Source organism: Cheilinus undulatus, linkage group 14 (genome assembly GCF_018320785.1).
Source record: "Cheilinus undulatus linkage group 14, ASM1832078v1, whole genome shotgun sequence".
Classification (NCBI taxonomy): Eukaryota; Metazoa; Chordata; class Actinopteri; order Labriformes; family Labridae; genus Cheilinus; species Cheilinus undulatus.
The window spans coordinates 164,139-188,993 of record NC_054878.1 but is presented as its reverse complement, the minus strand read 5'-3'; the positions used below and the strand labels follow the sequence as shown (position 1 = coordinate 188,993).

Below are 24,855 nucleotides of genomic sequence, written 5' to 3'. Positions count from 1 at the left end.
GGCGTTTACAGCCAGTCTACAAAGGCATTTACAGCCAGTCTACAAAGGCGTCTACAGCCAGTCTACAAAGGCATTTACAGCCAGTCTACAATGGCGTTTACAGCCAGTCTACAACGGGGTTTACAGCCAGCCTACATCAGCGTTTACAGCCAGTCTACAACGGGGTTTACAGCCAGTCTACAACGGGGTTTACAGCCAGTCTACAAAGGCCTTTACAGCCAGTCTACAACAGCGTTTACAGCCAGTCTACAACAGCGTTTATAGCCAGTCTACAACGGCGTTTACAGCCAGTCTACAACGGGGTTTACAGCCAGTCTACATCAGCGTTTACAGCCAGTCTACAACAGCATTTACAGCCAGTCTACAAAGGCCGTTTACAGCCAGTCTACAACAGCGTTTACAGCCAGTCTACAACGGCATTTACAACAAGTCTACAACGGCATTTACAACAAGTCTACAACGGCATTTACAACAAGTCTACAACGGCGTTTAAAACAAGTCTACAATGGTGTTTACAGCCAGTCTACAACGGCGTTTACAACCAGTCTACAATGGCGTTTACAGCCAGTCTACAAAGGCTTTTACAGCCAGTCTACAAAGGCATTTACAGCCAGTCTACAACGGCATTTACAGCCAGTCTACAACGGGGTTTACAGCAAGTCTACAACGGCCTTTACAGCCAGTCTACAAAGGCGTTTACAACAAGTCTACAATGGCGTTTAAAACAAGTCTACAACGGGGTTTACAGCGAGTCTACAACAGCTTTTACAGCCAGCCTACAACAGCGTTTACAGCCAGTCTACAACGGCGTTTACAGCCAGTCTACAACGGCATTTACAACAAGTCTACAACGGCGTTTAAAACAAGTCTACAACGGGGTTTACAGCCAGTCTACAACGGCGTTTACATCCAGTCTACAAAAGCATTTACATCCAGTCTACAAAAGGCTTTTACAGCCATTCTACAACGGGGTTTACAGCCAGTCTACAACGGCGTTTACAGCCAGGCTACAAAGGCCTTTACAGCCAGGCTACAATGGCATTTAAAGCCTGTCTACAACGGCGTTTACAGCCAGTCTACAAAGGCATTTACAGCCAGTCTACAACGGCGTTTACAGCCAGTCTACAACGGGGTTTACAGCCAGCCTACATCAGCGTTTACAGCCAGTCTACAACGGGGTTTACAGCCAGTCTACAACAGGGTTTACAGCCAGTCTACAACGGCGTTTACAACAAGTCTACAACGGTGTTTACAGCCAGTCTACAACAGCGTTTATAGCCAGTCTACAACGGCGTTTACAGCCAGTCTACAACGGGGTTTACAGCCAGTCTACATCAGCGTTTACAGCCAGTCTACAACAGCATTTACAGCCAGTCTACAAAGGCCGTTTACAGCCAGTCTACAACGGCGTTTACAGCCAGTCTACAACGGCGTTTACAGCCAGTCTACAACAGCGTTTACAGCCAGTCTACAACGGCGTTTACAGCCAGTCTACAACGGCCTTTACAGCCAGGCTACAATGGCGTTTACAGCCAGTCTACAATGGCGTTTACAGCCAGGCTATAATGGCGCTACAGCCGGTCTACAAAGGCGTTTACAACAAGTCTACAACGGCGTTTAAAACAAGTCTACAACGGGGTTTACAGCGAGTCTACAACAGCTTTTACAGCCAGCCTACAACAGCGTTTACAGCCAGTCTACAACGGCGTTTACAGCCAGTCTACAACGGCATTTACAACAAGTCTACAACGGCGTTTAAAACAAGTCTACAACGGGGTTTACAGCCAGTCTACAACGGCGTTTACATCCAGTCTACAAAAGCATTTACATCCAGTCTACAAAAGGCTTTTACAGCCATTCTACAACGGGGTTTACAGCCAGTCTACAACGGCGTTTACAGCCAGTCTACAACGGCGTTTACATCCAGTCTACAAAAGCATTTACATCCAGTCTACAAAAGGCTTTTACAGCCATTCTACAACGGGGTTTACAGCCAGGCTACAAAGGCCTTTACAGCCAGGCTACAATGGCATTTAAAGCCTGTCTACAAAGGCGTTTACAGCCAGTCTACAAAGGCATTTACAGCCAGTCTACAACGGCGTTTACAGCCAGTCTACAACGGGGTTTACAGCCAGCCTACATCAGCGTTTACAGCCAGTCTACAACGGGGTTTACAGCCAGTCTACAACGGGGTTTACAGCCAGTCTACAACGGCGTTTACAGCCAGTCTACAACGGCGTTTACAGCCAGTCTACAACAGCGTTTATAGCCAGTCTACAACGGCGTTTACAGCCAGTCTACAACGGGGTTTACAGCCAGTCTACATCAGCGTTTACAGCCAGTCTACAACAGCATTTACAGCCAGTCTACAAAGGCCGTTTACAGCCAGTCTACAACGGCGTTTACAGCCAGTCTACAACGGCGTTTACAGCCAGTCTACAACGGCGTTTACAGCCAGTCTACAACGGCCTTTACAGCCAGGCTACAATGGCGTTTACAGCCAGTCTACAATGGCGTTTACAGCCAGGCTACAATGGCGTTCACAGCCGGTCTACAACAGCGTTTACAGCAAGTCTACAACAGCGTTTACATCCAGTCTAAAACGGCGTTTACAACAAGTCTATGTTGGTGTTTACAGCCAGTCTACAACAGCGTTTACATCCAGTCTACATCACAATTAGATCCAGTCCACAACAGCATTTACAGCCAGTCTACAAAGGCCGTTCACAGCCAGTCTACAACGGCGTTTAAAACAAGTCTATGTTGGTGTTTACAGCCAGTCTACAACAGCGTTTACATCCAGTCTACATCACAATTAGATCCAGTCCACAACAGCATTTACAGCCAGTCTACAAAGGCCGTTCACAGCCAGTCTACAACGGCGTTTACAGCCAGTCTACAACAGCATTTACAGCCAGTCTACAATGGCGTTTACAGCCAGTCTACAACAGCGTTTAGAGCCAGTCTACAACAGCGTTTACAGCCAGTCTACAACGGCGTTTACATCCAGTCTACAAAAGCATTTACATCCAGTCTACAAAAGGCTTTTACAGCCATTCTACAACGGGGTTTACAGCCAGTCTACAACGGCGTTTACAGCCAGGCTACAAAGGCCTTTACAGCCAGGCTACAATGGCATTTAAAGCCTGTCTACAAAGGCGTTTACAGCCAGTCTACAAAGGCATTTACAGCCAGTCTACAACGGCGTTTACAGCCAGTCTACAACGGGGTTTACAGCCAGCCTACATCAGCGTTTACAGCCAGTCTACAACGGTGTTTACAGCCAGTCTACAACAGCGTTTAACGCCAGTCTACAAAGGCGGTTACAGCCCGTGTACAACGGGGTTTTCAGCCCGTCTACATCAGCGTTTACAGCCAGTCTACAACAGCATTTACAGCCAGTCTACAAAGGCTGTTTACAGCCAGTCTACAACGGCGTTTACAGCCAGTCTACAACGGCGTTTACAGCCAGTCTACAACGGCGTTTACAGCCAGTCTACAACAGCGTTTACAGCCAGTCTACAACGGCGTTTACAGCCAGTCTACAACGGCCTTTACAGCCAGGCTACAATGGCGTTTACAGCCAGTCTACAATGGCGTTTACAGCCAGGCTACAATGGCGTTTACAGCCGGTCTACAAAGGCGTTTACAACAAGTCTACAACGGCGTTTAAAACAAGTCTACAACGGGGTTTACAGCGAGTCTACAACAGCTTTTACAGCCAGCCTACAACAGCGTTTACAGCCAGTCTACAACGGCGTTTACAGCCAGTCTACAACGGCATTTACAACAAGTCTACAACGGCGTTTAAAACAAGTCTACAACGGGGTTTACAGCCAGTCTACAACGGCGTTTACATCCAGTCTACAAAAGCATTTACATCCAGTCTACAAAAGGCTTTTACAGCCATTCTACAACGGGGTTTACAGCCAGTCTACAACGGCGTTTACAGCCAGGCTACAAAGGCCTTTACAGCCAGGCTACAATGGCATTTAAAGCCTGTCTACAAAGGCGTTTACAGCCAGTCTACAAAGGCATTTACAACAAGTCTACAACGGCGTTTACAGCAAGTCTACAACGGGGTTTACAGCCAGCCTACATCAGCGTTTACAGCCAGTCTACAACGGGGTTTACAGCCAGTCTACAACGGCGTTTACAGCCAGTCTACAACGGCGTTTACAGCCAGTCTACAACAGCGTTTACAGCCAGTCTACAACAGCATTTACAGCCAGTCTACAACGGCGTTTACAGCCAGTCTACAACGGGGTTTACAGCCAGTCTACATCAGCGTTTACAGCCAGGTTACAATGGCGTTTACAGCCGGTCTACAACAGCGTTTACAGCAAGTCTACAACAGCGTTTACATCCAGTCTAAAACGTCGTTTACAACAAGTCTATGTTGGTGTTTACAGCCAGTCTACAACAGCGTTTACATCCAGTCTACATCACAATTAGATCCAGTCCACAACAGCATTTACAGCCAGTCTACAAAGGCCGTTCACAGCCAGTCTACAACGGCGTTTACAGCCAGTCTACAACAGCATTTACAGCCAGTCTACAACGGCGTTTACAGCCAGTCTACAACACCATTTAGAGCCAGTCTACAACAGCGTTTACAGCCAGTCTACAACGGCATTTACAATAAGTCTACAACGGCATTTACAACCAGTCTACAACGGCATTTACAGCCAGTCTACAAAGGCTTTTACAGCCATTCTACAACGGGGTTTACAGCCAGTCTACAACGGCGTTTACAGCCAGGCTACAAAGGCCTTTACAGCCAGGCTACAATGGCATTTAAAGCCTGTCTACAAAGGCATTTACAGCCAGTCTACAACGGCGTTTACAGCCAGTCTACAACGGGGTTTACAGCCAGTCTACATCAGCGTTTACAGCCAGTCTACAACGGCGTTTACAGCCAGTCTACAACAAGGTTTACAGCCAGTCTACATCAGCGTTTACAGCCAGTCTACAACGGGGTTTACAGCCAGTCTAAAACGGGGTTTACAGCCAGTCTACAACAGCATTTACAGCCTGTCTACAAAGGCATTTACAGCCAGTCTACAACGGGGTTTACAGCCAGTCTACAACGGGGTTTACAGCAAGTCTACAACACCATTTACAGCCAGTCTACAATGGCATTTACAGCCAGTCTATAAAGGTTTTTACAACAAGTCTACAATGGTGTTTACAGCCAGTCTACGACGGCGTTTACAGCAAGTCTACAACAGCCAGTCTACAGCCATTCTACAATTGTGTTTACAGCCAATCTACAATAGCATTTACAGCCAGTCTACAACAGCATTTACAGCAAGTCTACAGCAGCATTTACAGCAAGTCAATAGCATTTACAGCCAGTCTACAACAGCGTTTACAGCCAGTCTACAACAGCATTTACAGCAAGTCTACAGCTGCATTTACAGCAAGTCAGCAGCATTTACAGCCAGTCTACAACGGCAACTAGAGCCAGTCTACAATGGTGTTTACAGCCAGTCTACAACGGTGCTTACAGCCAGTCTACAACGGCTTTTACAGCCAGTCTACAACGGCGTTTACAGCCAGTCTACAAGGGGGATTACAGCCAGTCTACAACAGCGTTTACAGCCAGTCTACAACGGCGTTTTGAGCAAGTCTTGAAGTGCATTTACAACCAGTCTACAACGGCATTTACAGCCGGTCTAGAGGAACGTTTACAGCCAGTCAACAAAGGGGTTTACAGCAAGTCTACAAAGGCGTTTTCAGCAAGTCTACAACAGCGTTTACAGCCAGTCTACAACGGGGTTTACAGCCAGTCTACAACGGGGTTTACAGCAAGTCTACAACGGCGTTTACAGCCAGTCTACAACAGCGTTTAAAACAAGTCTACAACGGGGTTTACAGCCAGTCTACAACAGCGTTAACAGCCAGTCTCCAACAGCGTTTACAGCCAGTCTACAACGGCGTTTACAGCCAGTCTACAACAGCGTTTACAGCCAGTCTACAACAGCGTTTACAGCCAGTCTACAATGGCGTTTACAGCCAGTCTACAATGGCCTTTACAGCCAGGCTACAATGGCGTTTACAGCCAGTCTACAATGGCGTTTACAGCCAGGCTACAATGGCGTTTACAGCCGGTCTACAATGGCGTTGACAGCCAGTCTACAACACCATTTACAGCCAGTCTACAATGGCATTTACAGCCAGTCTATAAAGGTTTTTACAACAAGTCTACAATGGTGTTTACAGCCAGTCTACGACGGCGTTTACAGCAAGTCTACAACAGCCAGTCTACAGCCATTCTACAATTGTGTTTACAGCCAATCTACAATAGCATTTACAGCCAGTCTACAACAGCATTTACAGCAAGTCTACAGCAGCATTTACAGCAAGTCAATAGCATTTACAGCCAGTCTACAACAGCGTTTACAGCCAGTCTACAACAGCATTTACAGCAAGTCTACAGCTGCATTTACAGCAAGTCAGCAGCATTTACAGCCAGTCTACAACGGCAACTAGAGCCAGTCTACAATGGTGTTTACAGCCAGTCTACAACGGTGCTTACAGCCAGTCTACAACGGCTTTTACAGCCAGTCTACAACGGCGTTTACAGCCAGTCTACAATGGGGATTACAGCCAGTCTACAACAGCGTTTACAGCCAGTCTACAACGGCGTTTTGAGCAAGTCTTGAAGTGCATTTACAACCAGTCTACAACGGCATTTACAGCCGGTCTAGAGGAACGTTTACAGCCAGTCAACAAAGGGGTTTACAGCAAGTCTACAAAGGCGTTTTCAGCAAGTCTACAACAGCGTTTACAGCCAGTCTACAACAGCATTTACAGCCAGTCTACAACGGCGTTTACTGCCAGTCTCCAATGGTGTTTACAGCCAGTCTAAAGACTGCTCCACATCCTGAATGAGAAGAGACAGACTGAAGCTGCAACAAGGCAGAGATGGTCATCTTTGTACTGAAATACATGCATCTAAACAGGAAGGAGACTTTGAGGTAGGGCTGGGCAACATATTTTTTATATCACTGTATTTCTAGTTTAGTTTAAATTTAAATCAAGTTTAAATCAAGCTGAAGAGTTAAAGTTGTATTTTAGATTTCTCAAGTCTCAAGTCATGAAGAGTAGAATTATTTCTACTGTTGAACAACATTAAAATTCTAGTCTCTGGCCTGAAAGTGTTAATTAAACTAAAAACGTGGGTGTCTGCATCAGATCAGTGCATCACTATCAGGAGTGATGAGAAGAGGACAGAACTCTGATTTAATCCTCCACGGTGTAGACTGTCATTCCAAACCCAAACAGATATACAGCATGGAAATGTCAGCGACAATCCTGACCTCTGACCTCTATGCATGAAGTAAAACAAGAGATGTCAGCGATCACCTACAAGAGCAGAGCTGCACCAGCAAGAGCCATTTCAAAGAAATGTGTCACAAATGGAGGGTGGTTCTATGTGAAACATTCCACTCCAACATAAACCTTCAAAAAGTGTCTCTACCTGCATCTTGTGAGTTGAGCACCTCCAGAGCATGCATCATGGCACTGGCAAATACGTTGGCATCCTCTTTGCTGCCAAAGTTGAGACCATAGACCTGCCGGGCGTCACGCCACTGGTGGAAGGTCTGCGTGGCCTGGTTGTACTTCAGCCCCTTAGGAATGGCACAGTTTATCACCACCTGAAGGCAGAAGAAGCATCCAAGACTGTTAGAATAAAGTTCAAATGTAGTGAAACTCTGAATTAACTTTCAGGTAAAATATTTAAAGCAACACACCACTACTGCACAAATATAATCAGCTGATATCACACCTGAAAACGGGGTTGTTCTATCTACTGTCTATTTCAGTTAATACAGTAGATGTGGCTGAAATGTCGGCTGTCAGCTTTAATTAAAGAGGCTTCAGAGATACAGCATTACGGAGTAGTAGACATTTGAATCAGGCTGAATTTTAAATGTCAGCGTGAAGCCCTGATGGTGGGCGTCCCTCTGTCTACCTGCTGCCATCATCAGGAGCTTCCGGGCATTAGTATGAAGCCCTGATGGTGGTCGTCCCTCTGTCTACCTGCCGCCATCATCAGGAGCTTCCGGGCATTAGTGTGAAGCCCTGATGGTGGTCGTCCCTCTGTCTACTTGCCGCCATCATCACGAGCTGTCACAGTCACAGACATGACTGAAAGCTTGTGCACCTAAAGTCCTCAATCATGTAAATGCACAGAGACAAAACTGAAACTCTGGAGCTTTTATGGGGTGAAAGGTCATTCTACCCTGCATATAAAGTGACTTCATGATCCACTAACTCTCTGTCCAAGCGGATTTATAGCAAACGTCTTGTCTATCTGTCATCCTGGACTCTTGGTCAAAGACAAACCCCTGCAGCTGCTCTTCTCTGAGTTATTGAGACAGAAATCTGAGAATCAGGCTGTGACAACAACAACAAAGCCTCCATTTTCCTTCCTGAAACCCCCAGAAAAGAGGTGTTTTAGGGTTTAGTCTAATCCCTGTGTCATCATGTCCAAACTAATGAGACAGAATTCAAACATCCCCCTGCAGGGAGCCTGCAGCTGAAGTTGATCTAGCAGGGCCTCTGGTCAGTTCAGATTTCAGAAGATTAAACTCGAATGAGACTAGCCTGAAGTTAAATTTTCGTTGCTTTGGCCGATAAACAGCTCCTCTAGCGGTAAAGCCCGTTACTGTGATTGTGTATCGAAGCCTTGGCACTGACAGAATTTATTTTAACCCGCTCCGATAGAGTCTAGAGTCAATTTCTGTGCTTATTATAATAACGTGTGTGGATTCATGTAGCAGTCCTTTATTGTTCAAGGCCTGAGTGATAAAACAAGCAGCCAGAAAATGTGAGGAGAAGCTGAGCTGTTGTAACGCTGATGATTATTGTAGGTGGCAGAGAATAAAAGAGAGGAAATGTGCATATTATTATCACTGCGCCACACAAGCTGACAATCAGCCTGCAGCTCTGAGTGTGAACACAAACACAGACGCTATGACCGCTCACTTCATCCTCCTCTCTGAAAACACAACAACTCACAGGATCACACTTAGAGTCTGGAAATCCTGGAGAAGGATTCAACTAAGTCAAACTCAAGTAAATGACAATAAAGAAGGCAGAAGGTAGAGAGTTCACCAGTGGACATGTAAACACCATGAGGAGCATCTCAAAGAGGAAATCATGCCACCAGAACTTTAGAGAAGAACATGAATATACACCACCACAAACACAGGCCTGCTTTGGTGTGGTGGTGCAGATCTGAAGGCTGTTGGTGCCAACCACCCTAGATTTGGGCTTTTATTTTGGGCACTTTGAGTCCAGAGGCAGGCTTTCACTGCTTATTTCCTCTTATTTATGCCTACATCTCCTCTTATCTGAGAGATCTACCACAGCAGGTTTCTCTCCCTCATCAAACTCTGCTCATTCTCATTATTAATCCCAGTCAGCTCTGATTCTCTGTTTCCTGACTGCTGAGACTGAACCATGAAGGCTCTGGAGGCCCAGAGGTATTACAGACACATTTACTGCATTTACAGAGAGGGATCAATAGAAAGTGTTGACTTTTATTGATGTGTCAGACATTGATCGACGCTAGAATAACGCTGCTGCAGTTTTACAGCTCAGCTGGAGCTGAGATTTAATAAGCTGATATAACATCAACAGAATAACAATGAAACCACGGCAGAGGAATTATTCTATGTGGAAATGATATGAAGGATTTATTATCCACAAACAAAACAGCAGTTTATTTAACAGGAGAGAGAGCAGCAGGAGGGACACCATGCTTGACTTTTCTCTACAGAGATGTGACGCTGTCAGCAGAGCCTCCTAAACTGGTGAGAACAGTTGATGGTTAATGAGTCAAAGTGGTTTCTTTAGCCACATTTGAAAACATTCCCTCCGAGCATTCCTGACATTCCTAAGAGTGGAGAGGACCATAGATGAAGAGAATGCCTCCGACAGCCTCCGGCCTCAGCCGTGGTCCAGTGGAGTCACAAACACCGCACAGATATTGGTTTAATTAGTGGATTAGATTAAAGGATGAGGAAGATTCCACTGTAATGCTGAAGAAGAAACTCCACCATAATAAAGTCGGCCTTCATCAGAATCACTGAGAGCTGAAGGGACCCAGGCTCATGACTCTTCCTCTCTCAATCCCTCAATCCCTCACCCAGAGAGAGACAGGGGTGGGGGGGGGGTACTTAGGTGGTCAGTGATCAGTTTACGTTCTGTGATACAGAAATGTCTTCAGTCTTTCTCCACATAATACTCCATCCCAGATGCTGTTAGTGGTGTTGTCTTAACTATGAACAGGATCACTTGTTCCAGCCTGAGCCCCCATAGATCTTTAGCTCGAGGATGCTCCAAAGGTTCTCATAGGGTTGAGGTCAGGGGAGGATGGGGGTCAGGACTTAAGGATCCAAGGACATGGCCTGCTCTCTATCTGTTGCTAACAGACGCTAACGCCAACGTGTTCACTTTAAAGAGAAAATAAAGGGACTTAATACAACATGTGTTCAGAGCAGCAGGGATAGATGCTGACAGAGGGAGAGCAGTGATAATGCAGAGCCTTTTTAAGACAAACATGCTGCATCTTTGTGTCCACTTTAAGATTTACTGTTCCTAAGTTAATCACAAGATAATACAACCTCCATCAGTGCTGTGGTCATGTCCTCTCTACCTGGATTGCCAAGTGTGGCATGCTGTTCTTTCTCTTTCTCCTCTGTAAGTCTCTCATAGTGCTTTCAGACCGGACACAGGTCTGGTTCTGGCTCTGGTTCCATTCTGGAGTCTCAGAACCCCGGTGCTTTCTGGCGAACCAGCCAGAGGACACGATGGAGATGTATCGCCACGTCCAGCTCCACTTTTGCCAAGTCTTTCCTGCAGTCCTGGTATTCCTTCTTCAGTTTCTTGAGTTAATTATTTGCTCTGGTGTTCAGGTGAACCCAGCCTTTGCTATCTTTCCAGCTTCACCTGGAATTCTGTCCATGCCCAGATCCCCAGCAGACCATTTGTTCTTCTTTTTCTGTTTGTCTTCACAACCTAGAATGTGACACGCCCACTGATGATGTCATGGTTCCCAAGAAAGAACCAACTATTTTTGGTTCCAGCTGAGAACCAACTTTTTTTTTTTTTTGGTTTGAACATGCCGGCTGGTTCAAAATTAGGCTCAGGAACCAGAACCAGCACGGAGCCCTGCTGGTCTGAAAGGCCTATCACTAACTGAGCCGTACACTCCTGCTGTTTCCCTCCCTTCACCCCCCAGTGACTGTCCAAATAACAAGACTTCTGCTGCATGAAAGCTCATCAACCAACCAGCTGACTGGACCCTCGGGTTATGTTCAGGTTTCAAATGCTGCTGCAGGGTTGGCCTGGCAGTTAGCCGTAGTAGGGCAGACTAATATGTGCTGGAATAATGGATTGCACCAATGAAGACCACGTCCCTGTTCACCTTCTGTTACTGAGTTGATTTTGAGGGTGTTTTAAAGAATTCAAATGTTCCGCCATCTTAGAAGGACGTGTGAGACCAAAGCAGAGCTACTGAGGCGACATCATGTCATGACCATGAAGAGAAGCTGCAGCCTGCTGTAGGTAAGGACTGCCCACCTATGACTAAAACCAGGGCTCAGAATGTTCATCAACTTCCTTTTTTCATGAGGAAGACTAGACTAAGACCAAGATCAAGGAGACAAAACCAGAATGTGACTTAGCTGTGGTCAGACATTTAAACTCTATATTCCTCCACAGCTGAAGCTCCCAGATTTTTCAAAAACTAAATACTGACTAAAACTAATCAAGGTTTTATCTTTCAGATTTAGACTAAAGCTAGAACTAAAAGCTGATAAATTAAAGCTGCTCCTTTGCCTTGAGCCTGGCAGACATGTTAGCCAGCAGATGTCTGGAGGACCTAGACAGGAGTCCCTACTTCCCAGGGCTGTGTTTGTTTATCCTGATAATAAATCAAAATTCATCTTTACTTTTACAGCAATAATAAAAGATTATGCATTCATAGTCTGTGTTAAGTAACAGAGGGGTAAATTCCCCTCTAGGATAAATGAAGCTACTTCTTTTCATCATAAACCCAGACAAGGCTTCAGTGTCTTGTGCTCTCAGGGGAAAAAGCCAATCCTGGTTTCATCCACTCACCTGATGATCCTGGATTTTGCGCCCCACCACCCTGAAGGCGTTGTTGCCTGTGTGGTGGTAGATGTGGACTCTGCTGAAGCCCGTGGAGCCGCCAGCTGGGACCCACTTCTTATTGGCATCATCATACACCATGACAGCGGCTCGCGCCTGGCAGATACTCTGTTCACTGCAGAGAAACAGACAGAAACTCAGTATTCATGCAGAAAGACAGACAAGATGACTCTACAGATGCCAAAAACAGTGAAAGATTTCTGTTATTTCACGCGTTTTTTCCTCCTAACTTTGTGAAAGCATGTTTTATTGGAGTCATAAGCCCGAGGGACTTCCTCAGCCGTCATGGTCGCTGATGAAACACACAGTAAAATCACGTGAGTGCACATACAGACACACATGTCCTCTCATATGGACAGCTCCACCTCAGTGTAAAAACTTCAGAACAATCATACTGTATGTAGAAGTATTGGAAATGCTGACATCTTTACCTGCAAACCTCAAAACTAATCTCTCCAGGCTGTTTCTCCTGGTTCCCTGATCAATATATCATTAATTAAACACAACAATAGGCTGACTCTGGACTGACTGGCCATTGGATCAGGCTGCAGACTTGGGTCTGATCTTTGAGAGGAGCTGGTCCACAGGATGCTATTAATAGCATCCAAGCACGAGTAGTGAGCTCATGTTAGATGTAATTCAGACATGTTCAGCCCCTGAGCACCAAACTAATGAAATCTGCTTCACGGCTCACTGGCTGTTTTTCTATCTGACTCTTAATAACTACGCTGAGACTTCAGTGACAGGACTCGGAATTGAAGCTGGACACCACAGTTGTGTGTCAAACAGACAACACAGCAATTTAGAGCTGACTCTCCATCATGGTAATGGACTAAACCAAGACCAAATTAGAAGTATGCTAAGGCTCTGCACACCAGTCCAGCTGGAGTTTACATCCCAGAGTTTCTCTCACAGGATGCACATCTGAAAAATTCAATACAACTGGAGGCAGAGAGAAATACAGTATTCCACCTGTTAATTATGAACCCAGGTGTTTCACGAAGACCAGGTAAGAGCACAGAGTGAGGCCAACAACTCCTCAGAGATGGTGTCCTGAAGTCACCAGCTCTGCTGGTTCCATCGCTGAAGAGTTCTGAACTTCAATGTAAATACTGAAACTGCAACAGGAGCTTCATGAATGGGTTTCCATGGCAACAGCTGCATGCAAGCCTCACATCACCAAGTCTAAGTCCAAGCATCAGATGGAGTGGAGTAAAACACACCGACACTGGACTGTGGATCAGTGGAAACATGTCTGAGGAGTGACCAATTATCTTCTCTGTTTACAGTCAGATGGTGAGTCTGGGTCTGGAGGATGCTGGGAGAACACTACCTGTCTGACTCTGAAGTTTGGTGGAGGAGGGATCATGGTACGGGGCTGTGGTTCAGGGTCTGGTCTAGACCCCTTATCTCCAGTGAAGGCCAATCTTAATGCTTCAGCAGACCAAGACATTCTGGACCATTCTATGCATCCAACGGTCTGGGGAAGGCCCTTTCTGTTCCAGCAGGACTGTGGCCCAGAGACCAGAGAAGGACTAGAACTTTATAGTGTCTTTAGACATGGTTTGATGAGTTTGGTGTGGAAGAACTGGACTGGTCCACACAGAGTCCTGACCTCAACCCCATCCAGCACCTTTGGGATGAACTGGAACAGAGATAGTGAGCAGGGCCTTCTGGTCCAACATCAGTCCCTGACCTCATAAATGCTCTACAGAATGAATGGTCCCACAGAGACCAGAATCTTGTGGAAAGCCTTCAGAGAAGAGTGAAAGCTGTTATAGCTGGGGGGGGTAACCCTGTATTAAAGTACATGGATTTGAATATGATGCCATTACAGTCCCTGCTGGTGTAATGGTCAGACGGCCGGATACTTTTGTCCATACACTGTAGCCTCAGTCACTGTGCCATCATTACAGAACTTGAAAGCGTTACTGATATTCAAACATGAGGAGTTTCTGGGGTTTGAAAAATGCAGTGCTGGGTCTTCATCTCCATCCCTCAGCAGAGGATCCAGACCTGTTCACATGCTGGGCTCAATAATCCTCCTCCTGGGGAGTACAGTGACCTCACTGTGTAAAACTGCTAGGGCTCCCTTTAAACCTGGACTCATATCAAATATTGTCTACAGCGTATGTTACTGTCTGAGAGGAAGTGACAGACTTCAGGGAGACAAACAGTCAATTATTCACTGCATGACTGCAGCCTATAAGAGCAGAGGATGACAGGAGGAGAAAACGGATGAATTTCTGTACGTCACTGTGATGCTGAGGAGCTGAGAGTGAGCGGGAAGCAGAGGGAGACTGAGAAGCAGCAAGCGTGAGAAATGTAGAAAATGACAGGCAGGATGAGAAGAGAGTGAAAATGGGGTGAAAAAAGCCATGGGGGGATTAGATCCAGGTCCACAGAGACCCACACCTAGTGTTTCTAAAAGGACCTGTTTGAATGTCAGAAAAAGTGAGAGGGTCTGACTGACAGACTGAACCTTTCTGTGAAAGTCAAGAGTCTGAGGGGAAACTCTGCTGCAACTACCCCAGCCATTTCTCCTGCGTCTCACTCCAAGTCTGAGACAACTTTTAGAGAAACACAAAATCTCTGCTCTTCAACAGCCTGAAAACAATCATCTCCCACATGGATGGAGATGAAGTAAAAAACAAGCCTTAAAAAATATCAGAAAGAAAGATAAATGCTCTAAAACTGCAGCCATGATGTGAACCAGAAACCTAGTTAAGACAACAAACCAACAGGGAGATACATATCTATCTGGAGAAGGGATACCTGAACTTTGATTTATGCTAATATCCTCTATCAAGAAGCTAAAATGTTCAAAATCCATTCTTGACAGTTACAGCATGTAAATGGAGTTCAGACCAAAAGCTGTATTCCTTAAAAGCTCTGAGGTTTGATGACCTAACAAATTTTACAGCTGATACATGCCAATATTTACAGCTGATACAGGCCAATATTTACAGCTGATACAGGCCAATATTTACAGCTGATACAGGCCAATATTTACAGCTGATACAGGCCAATATTTACAGCTGATACAGGCCAATATTTACAGCTGATACAGGCCAATATTTACAGCTGATACAGGCCAATACTTACAGCTGATACAGGCCAATATTTACAGCTGATACAGGTCAATATTTACAGCTGATACAGGTCAATATTTACAGCTGATACAGGCCAATATTTACAGCTGATACAGGTCAATATTTACAGCTGATACAGGCCAATATTTACAGCTGATACAGGTCGATATTTACAGCTGATACTGGCCAATATTTACAGCTGATACATGCCAATATTTACAGCTGATACAGGCCAATACTTACAGCTGATACAGGCCAATATTTACAGCTGATATAGGCCAATATTTACAGCTGATACAGGCCAATATTTACAGCTGATACAGGCCAATATTTACAGCTGATACAGGCCAATACTTACAGCTGATACAGGCCAATATTTACAGCTGATACAGGTCAATATTTACAGCTGATACAGGTCAATATTTACAGCTGATACAGGCCAATATTTACAGCTGATACAGGCCAATATTTACAGCTGATACAGGCCAATATTTACAGCTGATACAGGCCAATATTTACAGCTGATACAGGCCAATACTTACAGCTGATACAGGCCAATATTTACAGCTGATACAGGTCAATATTTACAGCTGATACAGGCCAATATTTACAGCTGATACAGGTCGATATTTACAGCTGATACTGGCCAATATTTACAGCTGATACATGCCAATATTTACAGCTGATACAGGCCAATATTTACAGCTGATACAGGCCAATATTTACAGCTGATACAGGCCAATATTTACAGCTGATACAGGCCAATATTTACAGCTGATACAGGCCAATATTTACAGCTGATACAGGTCAATATTTACAGCTGATACAGGCCAATATTTACAGCTGATACAGGTCAATATTTACAGCTGATACAGGTCGATATTTACAGCTGATACTGGCCAATATTTACAGCTGATACATGCCGATATTTACAGCTGATACAGGCCAATACTTACAGCTGATACAGGCCAATATTTACAGCTGATATAGGCCAATATTTACAGCTGATACAGGCCAATATTTACAGCTGATACAGGCCAATATTTACAGCTGATACAGGCCAATATTTACAGCTGATACAGGCCAATATTTACAGCTGATACAGGCCAATATTTACAGCTGATACAGGCCAATATTTACAGCTGATACAGGCCAATATTTACAGCTGATACTGGCCAATATTTACAGCTGATACAGGCCAATATTTGCAGCTGATACAGGTCAATATTTACAGCTGATACTGGCCAATATTTACAGCTGATACAGGTCAATATTTACAGCTGATATTGGCCAATATTTACAGCTGACACAGGCCAATATTTACAGTTGATACAGGCCAATATTTACAGCTGATACAGGTCAATATTTACAGCTGATACAGGCCAATATTTACAGCTGATACATGCCAATATTTACAGCTGATACAGGCCAATATTTACAGCTGATACAGGCCAATATTTACAGCTGATACATGCCAATATTTACAGCTGATACAGGCCAATATTTACAGCTGATACAGGCCAATATTTACAGCTGATACAGGCCAATATTTACAGCTGATACAGGCCAATATTTACAGCTGATACAGGCCAATATTTACAGCTGATACAGGCCAATATTTACAGCTGATACAGGCCAATATTTACAGCTGATACAGGCCAATATTTACAGCTGATACATGCCAATATATACAGCTGATACAGGCCAATATTTACAGCTGATACAGGTCAATATTTACAGCTGATACATGCCAATATTTACAGCTGATACAGGCCAATATTTACAGCTGATACATGCCAATATTTACAGCTGATACAGGCCAATACTTACAGCTGATACAGGCCAATATTTACAGTTGATACAGGCCAATATTTACAGCTGATACAGGCCAATATTTACAGCTGATACACGCCAATACTTACAGCTGATACAGGCCAATATTTACAGCTGATACAGGCCAATATTTACAGCTGATACAGGCCAATATTTACAGCTGATACAGGCCAATATTTACAGCTGATACAGGTCAATATTTACAGCTGATACTGGCCAATATTTACAGCTGATACAGGCCAATATTTACAGCTGATACAGGCCAATATTTACAGCTGATACAGGCCAATATTTGCAGCTGATACAGGCCAATATTTACAGCTGATACAGGTCAATATTTACAGCTGATACTGGCCAATATTTACAGCTAATACAGGCCAATATTTACAGCTGATATAGGCCAATATTTACAGCTGATACAGGCCAATATTTACAGCTGATACAGGCCAATATTTACAGCTGATATAGGCCAATATTTACAGCTGATACAGGCCAATATTTACAGCTGATACAGGCCAATATTTACAGCTGATATAGGCCAATATTTACAGCTGATACAGGTCAATATTTACAGCTGATACTGGCCAATATTTACAGCTGATACAGGCCAATATTTACAGCTGATACTGGCCAATATTTACAGCTGATATAGGCCAATATTTACAGCTGATACAGGTCAATATTTACAGCTGATACTGGCCAATATTTACAGCTGATACAGGCCAATATTTACAGCTGATATAGGCCAATATTTACAGCTGATATTGGCCAATATTTACAGCTGAAACAGGCCAATATTTACAGCTGAAACAGGCCAATATTTACAGCTGATACAGGCCAATATTTACAGCTGATACTGGCCAATATTTACAGCTGATACAGGTCAATATTTACAGCTGATATTGGCCAATATTTACAGCTGAAACAGGCCAATATTTACAGCTGACACAGGCCAATATTTACAGCTGATACAGGCCAATATTTACAGCTGAAACAGGCCAATATTTACAGCTGATACAGGCCAATATTTACAGCTGATACAGGCCAATATTTACAGCTGAAACAGGCCAATATTTACAGCTGATACAGGCCAATATTTACAGCTGATACAGGCCAATATTTACAGCTGAAACAGGCCAATATTTACAGCTGACACAGGCCAATATTTACAGTTGATACAGGTCAATATTTACAGCTGATATTGGCCAATATTTACAGCTGAAACAGGCCAATATTTACAGCTGAAACAGGCCAATATTTACAGCTGATACAGGCCAATATTTACAGCTGATACAGGCCAATATTTACAGCTGAAACAGGCCAATATTTACAGCTGATACAGGCTAATATTTAGTTTGTCGCAGCCCTAGCCTAAATAGCTGAGACAGAGACAAATGGACGGCACATATCCTTGTTATCCCCACTCATCCAGTCTCCCCTCTTCTGCTAATGAATGTCATTATGTCAACAGAAGCTGAATTGTGTTAACACTCTATAGCAGATGAATTGCTATCAGGACTGACTCTTCTTTTTCTCTACGCTGCTTTAACAGCGAACACCTCACTGTGAGCAGAACCCCAGGAGCTGGTCATGGAGAGGAGAATCAGGCTGAATATTTAATGGCCTGCTGCAGTAGATGAGGTTTTTCACTTTAAGATTTAACTCCACAGTTTTATTAAAGTCAGGCAAGTGAGCAGAATTTCTTCAATTTCTCCCCAAGGCTCAGAGCAGCTGCGTGCTGGTAGAGGTCAGCTGACATCTTCATGTTGAAACCGTGTGGTGTATTTGACAACCCGAGATATTTGATGCATTTTTCTACCTTAAAGCTGACATAAAGATGTCTCTGTTAAAATGCTGCTGTTCCAACTGGAGCTCTGGTCTGCAGATTCACTCTGTGTGACATTCCTGTAAACAAGTGAATCCATCAAGCTGTGCCTGTGTGCAGCTACTGTGAACTTTAACGGCTGTAGTAGTGCACTTCAGTTCAGTCCTGACTGCCCAGTGTCATCCCCAGTATCATGCTTTTATCTCTAAAAGGCCTCATTTCTACTGTGGTTACTTCTTACTACCACATCAGCATAGATCCTCTCCCAGGGAAGACTTAGACACACCACCATCCTCTCTCTGGTTTCAAATTCTCCGCTTGTTTTTAAGTGTGCATGGTCAGATCTAGACTTTGGAAATAATGACGCCAACATCACATTCCTCTGCTGATTTGGTCTCATTAGTCACAACATCCTTCCCTGATTTGTGGCGGGCCATTCTCACGAGCCTTTTCCAGTAAGAAATGACCACCATCACCGCCGACATGTGAGGTAGGGGGGCTCAGAGTCTGGGGGGTTATGTATACAGGAGTCATTTCAGCTCTAAATGGAGGGACACTTCTCATGTTTATGAACCTGTATTGTGACATTATTCCAGCAAACTTAATTCCACTTTACTGTGAGAAATCTAAATTAGATTAGTGTCTTTCTGGGGCTTATCCTGCTGTAGTAAACAACAATAAAACTGCAGTATCTGTCATACAGTCGACTGTCGACTCCACAGATAATCAGGAGATGACGAGGGACCAAAGAGTTGGCAGTCTTTACACCGTAGAAGGAAAACGCTGCATGGAAGAGGAAATCAAGCTAGATCTAGCTTCAGCTGACCTAAAGAAAAATGTTCCTGTGTTCTCAGAAGTATGAAGCTTTTCTCTGACAAATGGTAGAGAAGGACTGAACATTGGTCCTGAGATTCAGAGTAGCATGTGACTCCACAGAGAGACACTTTATCTGCATGCTGCATGTCGGTCCCTGCTGAGCTCTCCTCATCTTTCCTGCTCTTCAGCTTTGTTAAGGGTGAGAATGGCTTTATCTGCAGCTCCACAAGCACCAGCAGAAGACTTCTCTTTCCACTAATAATGGAAGCATATTTACAGCCACCAGTGATGGGTGAAGCTCTGCAGGCTGATCCTCTGTGCTCTGGTATCACCACAAAGTGCTAACAGAGCTCGAGATGGTGTGAGACTGCATGTTGTCCGTCCCGGCTGGTTCTTCTTGTGCTTTACGCTCACGTGGTTCAACATCCAACTAGTGGCACTACGATATGCACGGTACCTTCAGCTTTCAAAAACATTTTTGATTGATGATCTTTATTCTATGAGGACAAAACAGCTGTCCTCAAAAAAAAAAAAAATGCTCATGAAGCCATCCAAGCTGAAATAGAGCGGTGGTGTAAACGACCACAGCACTCCCACCACCATATTTCTCCACTGTGCATGTAAGGTGTGTCAGCATTTTCATCGCAGTGTTTAAATCAAAGTTTTTATAGTGTATTAGTGTTTTAATTTTATATTAGTTCTAAAATTTGTCTGATTAAATTAGTTATAAGAAAATACAGGCCTGCACTAGCTGACATCCTGCATGTGAAACAGACTTTTCTGTTTGTAAGAAGCTCTTGGATTGGCCCTTTAGAGTTGCCGTAAAGCTGCTGCTGTCGATGTAATCCAGCTCACTGTGGCTGGAGAAGTTACAACTCTGTGAACCGTCACTGTTTTCTTACTTCAGCGCTGACAGAGCTCAATCATTGTGGCCTAATACAATGCCTGCATCGTCCACAAGTACTTCGACACGTCCCTACTTCCTGGAGCACTAAAGTTGGTATTTGTTATGATTTTAATCAGACTAAGCGATGGCGTTTCCTCTCTTTCTCCTCTCTGAAACTACACTAAACTGGTGTAAATTAAAGCCTGCAACAGTCAGATGGAAAACGATGAAAGCAGTGGGTTTTTCTGCTCCTGAGCTCTTCTAAACCTGAGTCTGGTGAAGCAGCCATTGAGACCTCTGATTGGTTAAACCTGATGACTGTGTGGCTGCATGTTTGGGGGATTGTGGTCTCTGAGTTTGGTTAAAGGAGGGGAATGATCCAAGTCACAAACCTTCAGCTCAGAGAGACTGTTTCTGGGAAAAATAACGTACAGCTCTCACCAATCCTGAAGGCACGTGTGTGTGTGTTGACTGTTCTGCTGCCTGTGTGTGTGCTGACTGTTCTGCTGCCTGTGTGTGTGTGCTGACTGTTCTGCTGCCTGTGTGTGTGTGCTGACTGTTCTGCTGCCTGTGTGTGTGTGTGCTGACTGTTCTGCTGCCTGTGTGTGTGTGTGATGACGTTCTGCTGCCTGTGTGTGTGTGTGCTGACTGTTCTGCTGCCTGTGTGTGTGTGCTGACTGTTCTGCTGCCTGTGTGTGTGTGCTGACTATTCTGCTGCCTGTGTGTGTGTGTGCTGACTGTTCTCCTGCCTGTGTGTGTGTGTGCTGACTGTTCTGCTGCCTGTGTGTGTGTGCTGACTGTTCTGCTGCCTGTGTGTGTGTGCTGACTGTGTTGCTGCCTGTGTGTGTGTGCTGACTGTTCTCCTGTGTGTGTGCTGACTGTGTTGCTGCCTGTGTGTGTGTGCTGACTGTTCTCCTGTGTGTGTGCTGACTGTTCCCCTGCCTGTGTGTGTGTGCTGACTGTGTTGCTGCCTGTGTGTGTGTGCTGACTGTTCTGCTGCCTGTGTGTGTGTGCTGACTGTTCTGCTGCCTGTGTGTGTGTGTGCTGACTGTTCCCCTGCCTGTGTGTGTGTGCTGACTGTGTTGCTGCCTGTGTGTGTGTGCTGACTGTTCCCCTGCCTGTGTGTGTGTGCTGACTGTTCTGCTGCCTGTGTGTGTGTGTGCTGACTGTTCTGCTGCCTGTGTGTGTGTGCTGACTGTTCCCCTGCCTGTGTGTGTGTGCTGACTGTTCTCCTGCCTGTGTGTGTGTGCTGACTGTTCTGCTGCCTGTGTGTGTGTGCTGACTGTTCTGCTGCCTGTGTGTGTGTGTGCTGACTGTTCCCCTGCCTGTGTGTGTGTGCTGACTGTGTTGCTGCCTGTGTGTGTGTGAGGACGTTCTGCTGCCTGTGTGTGTGTGTGCTGACTGTTCCCCTGCCTGTGTGTGTGTGCTGACTGTGTTGCTGCCTGTGTGTGTGTGCTGACTGTTCACCTGCCTGTGTGTGTGTGCTGACTGTTCTGCTGCCTGTGTGTGTGTGCTGACTGTTCTGCTGCCTGTGTGTGTGTGCTGACTGTTCTGCTGCCTGTGTGTGTGTGCTGACTGTTCTGCTGCCTGTGTGTGTGTGTGCTGACTGTTCTGCTGCCTGTGTGTGTGTGTGATGACGTTCTGCTGCCTGTGTGTGTGTGTGATGACGTTCTGCTGCCTGTGTGTGTGTGTGCTGACTGTTCTCCTGCCTGTGTGTGTGTGCTGACTGTGTTGCTGCCTGTGTGTGTGTGCTGACTGTTCTGCTGCCTGTGTGTGTGTGCTGACTGTGTTGCTGCCTGTGTGTGTGTGCTGACTGTTCTCCTGTGTGTGTGCTGACTGTGTTGCTGCCTGTGTGTGTGTGCTGACTGTTCTCCTGTGTGTGTGCTGACTGTGTTGCTGCCTGTGTGTGTGTGCTGACTGTGTTGCTGCCTGTGTGTGTGTGCTGACTGTTCCCCTGCCTGTGTGTGTGTGCTGACAGTTCTGCTGCCTGTGTGTGTGTGCTGACTGTTCTCCTGCCTGTGTGTGTGTGCTGACTGTTCTGCTGCCTGTGTGTGTGTGCTGACTGTTCCCCTGCCTGTGTGTGTGTGCTGACTGTGTTGCTGCCTGTGTGTGTGTGCTGACTGTTCCCCTGCCTGTGTGTGTGTGCTGACTGTTCTGCTGCCTGTGTGTGTGTGCTGACTGTTCTGCTGCCTGTGTGTGTGTGCTGACTGTTCTGCTGCCTGTGTGTGTGTGCTGACTGTTCTGCTGCCTGTGTGTGTGTGCTGACTGTTCTGCTGCCTGTGTGTGTGTGTGCTGACTGTTCTGCTGCCTGTGTGTGTGTGTGATGACGTTCTGCTGCCTGTGTGTGTGTGTGATGACGTTCTGCTGCCTGTGTGTGTGTGTGATGACGTTCTGCTGCCTGTGTGTGTGTGTGCTGACTGTACTGCTGCCTGTGTGTGTGTGTGCTGACTGTTCTGCTGCCTGTGTGTGTGTGCTGACTATTCTGCTGCCTGTGTGTGTGTGTGCTGACTGTTCTCCTGCCTGTGTGTGTGTGTGCTGACTGTTCTGCTGCCTGTGTGTGTGTGCTGACTGTGTTGCTGCCTGTGTGTGTGTGCTGACTGTTCTGCTGCCTGTGTGTGTGTGCTGACTGTGTTGCTGCCTGTGTGTGTGTGCTGACTGTTCTCCTGTGTGTGTGCTGACTGTGTTGCTGCCTGTGTGTGTGTGCTGACTGTTCTCCTGTGTGTGTGCTGACTGTGTTGCTGCCTGTGTGTGTGTGCTGACTGTTCTCCTGTGTGTGTGCTGACTGTGTTGCTGCCTGTGTGTGTGTGCTGACTGTTCTCCTGTGTGTGTGTGTGTGCTGACTGTTCTGCTGCCTGTGTGTGTGTGCTGACTGTGTTGCTGCCTGTGTGTGTGTGCTGACTGTTCTCCTGCCTGTGTGTGTGTGCTGACTGTTCTGCTGCCTGTGTGTGTGTGCTGACTGTTCTGCTGCCTGTGTGTGTGTGTGCTGACTGTTCCCCTGCCTGTGTGTGTGTGCTGACTGTGTTGCTGCCTGTGTGTGTGTGCTGACTGTTCCCCTGCCTGTGTGTGTGTGCTGACTGTTCTGCTGCCTGTGTGTGTGTGTGCTGACTGTTCTGCTGCCTGTGTGTGTGTGCTGACTGTTCTGCTGCCTGTGTGTGTGTGCTGACTGTTCTGCTGCCTGTGTGTGTGTGTGATGACGTTCTGCTGCCTGTGTGTGTGTGTGCTGACTGTTCCCCTGCCTGTGTGTGTGTGTGCTGACTGTTCTGCTGCCTGTGTGTGTGTGTGATGACGTTCTGCTGCCTGTGTGTGTGTGTGCTGACTGTTCTCCTGCCTGTGTGTGTGTGCTGACTGTTCTGCTGCCTGTGTGTGTGTGTGCTGACTGTTCCCCTGCCTGTGTGTGTGTGCTGACTGTGTTGCTGCCTGTGTGTGTGTGCTGACTGTTCCCCTGCCTGTGTGTGTGTGCTGACTGTTCTGCTGCCTGTGTGTGTGTGTGCTGACTGTTCTGCTGCCTGTGTGTGTGTGCTGACTGTTCTGCTGCCTGTGTGTGTGTGTGCTGACTGTTCTGCTGCCTGTGTGTGTGTGCTGACTGTTCTCCTGCCTGTGTGTGTGTGTGCTGACTGTTCCCCTGCCTGTGTGTGTGTGCTGACTGTTCTGCTGCCTGTGTGTGTGTGCTGACTGTTCTGCTGCCTGTGTGTGTGTGTGCTGACTGTTCCCCTGCCTGTGTGTGTGTGCTGACTGTTCTGCTGCCTGTGTGTGTGTGCTGACTGTTCCCACGCCTGTGTGTGTGTGTGCTGACTGTTCTGCTGCCTGTGTGTGTGTGCTGACTGTTCTCCTGCCTGTGTGTGTGTGTGTGTGTGCTGACTGTTCTGCTGCCTGTGTGTGTGTGTGCTGACTGTTCTGCTGCGTGTGTGTGCTGACTGTTCTCCTGCCTGTGTGTGTGTGCTGACTGTTCTGCTGCCTGTGTGTGTGTGTGTGTGTGCTGACTGTTCTGCTGCCTGTGTGTGTGTGTGCTGACTGTTCTGCTGCGTGTGTGTGTGTGCTGACTGTTCTCCTGCCTGTGTGTGTGTGCTGACTGTTCTGCTGCCTGTGTGTGTGTGTGTGTGTGCTGACTGTTCTGCTGCCGGGGTGTGTGTGTGTGTGTGTGTGTGTGTGTTTGGACATTGATCAGAAGTGCCTGTGCTCTGCGTGTTTATCACTGCTGGGAGCAGAGAGCCAGA

At 46.0% G+C, this 24,855-nt stretch overlaps 1 protein-coding gene across 7 annotated transcripts in view; it reads right to left on the bottom strand.

Annotated features, from left to right (window-relative positions):
- enah (ENAH actin regulator) overlaps window positions 1-24,855 on the bottom strand; it is a 313,726-nt gene that overhangs the window by 158,138 nt on the left and 130,733 nt on the right. For all 7 annotated transcript variants that reach the window (XM_041806187.1, XM_041806191.1, XM_041806188.1 and 4 more), the window contains exons 2-3: window positions 12,139-12,304; window positions 7,487-7,664 (exon numbers count right to left, since the gene is read on the bottom strand). In XM_041806187.1, coding sequence (XP_041662121.1) covers window positions 7,487-7,664; window positions 12,139-12,304 — 344 coding nt within the window. The remainder of the gene's footprint in view (window positions 1-7,486; window positions 7,665-12,138; window positions 12,305-24,855) is intronic.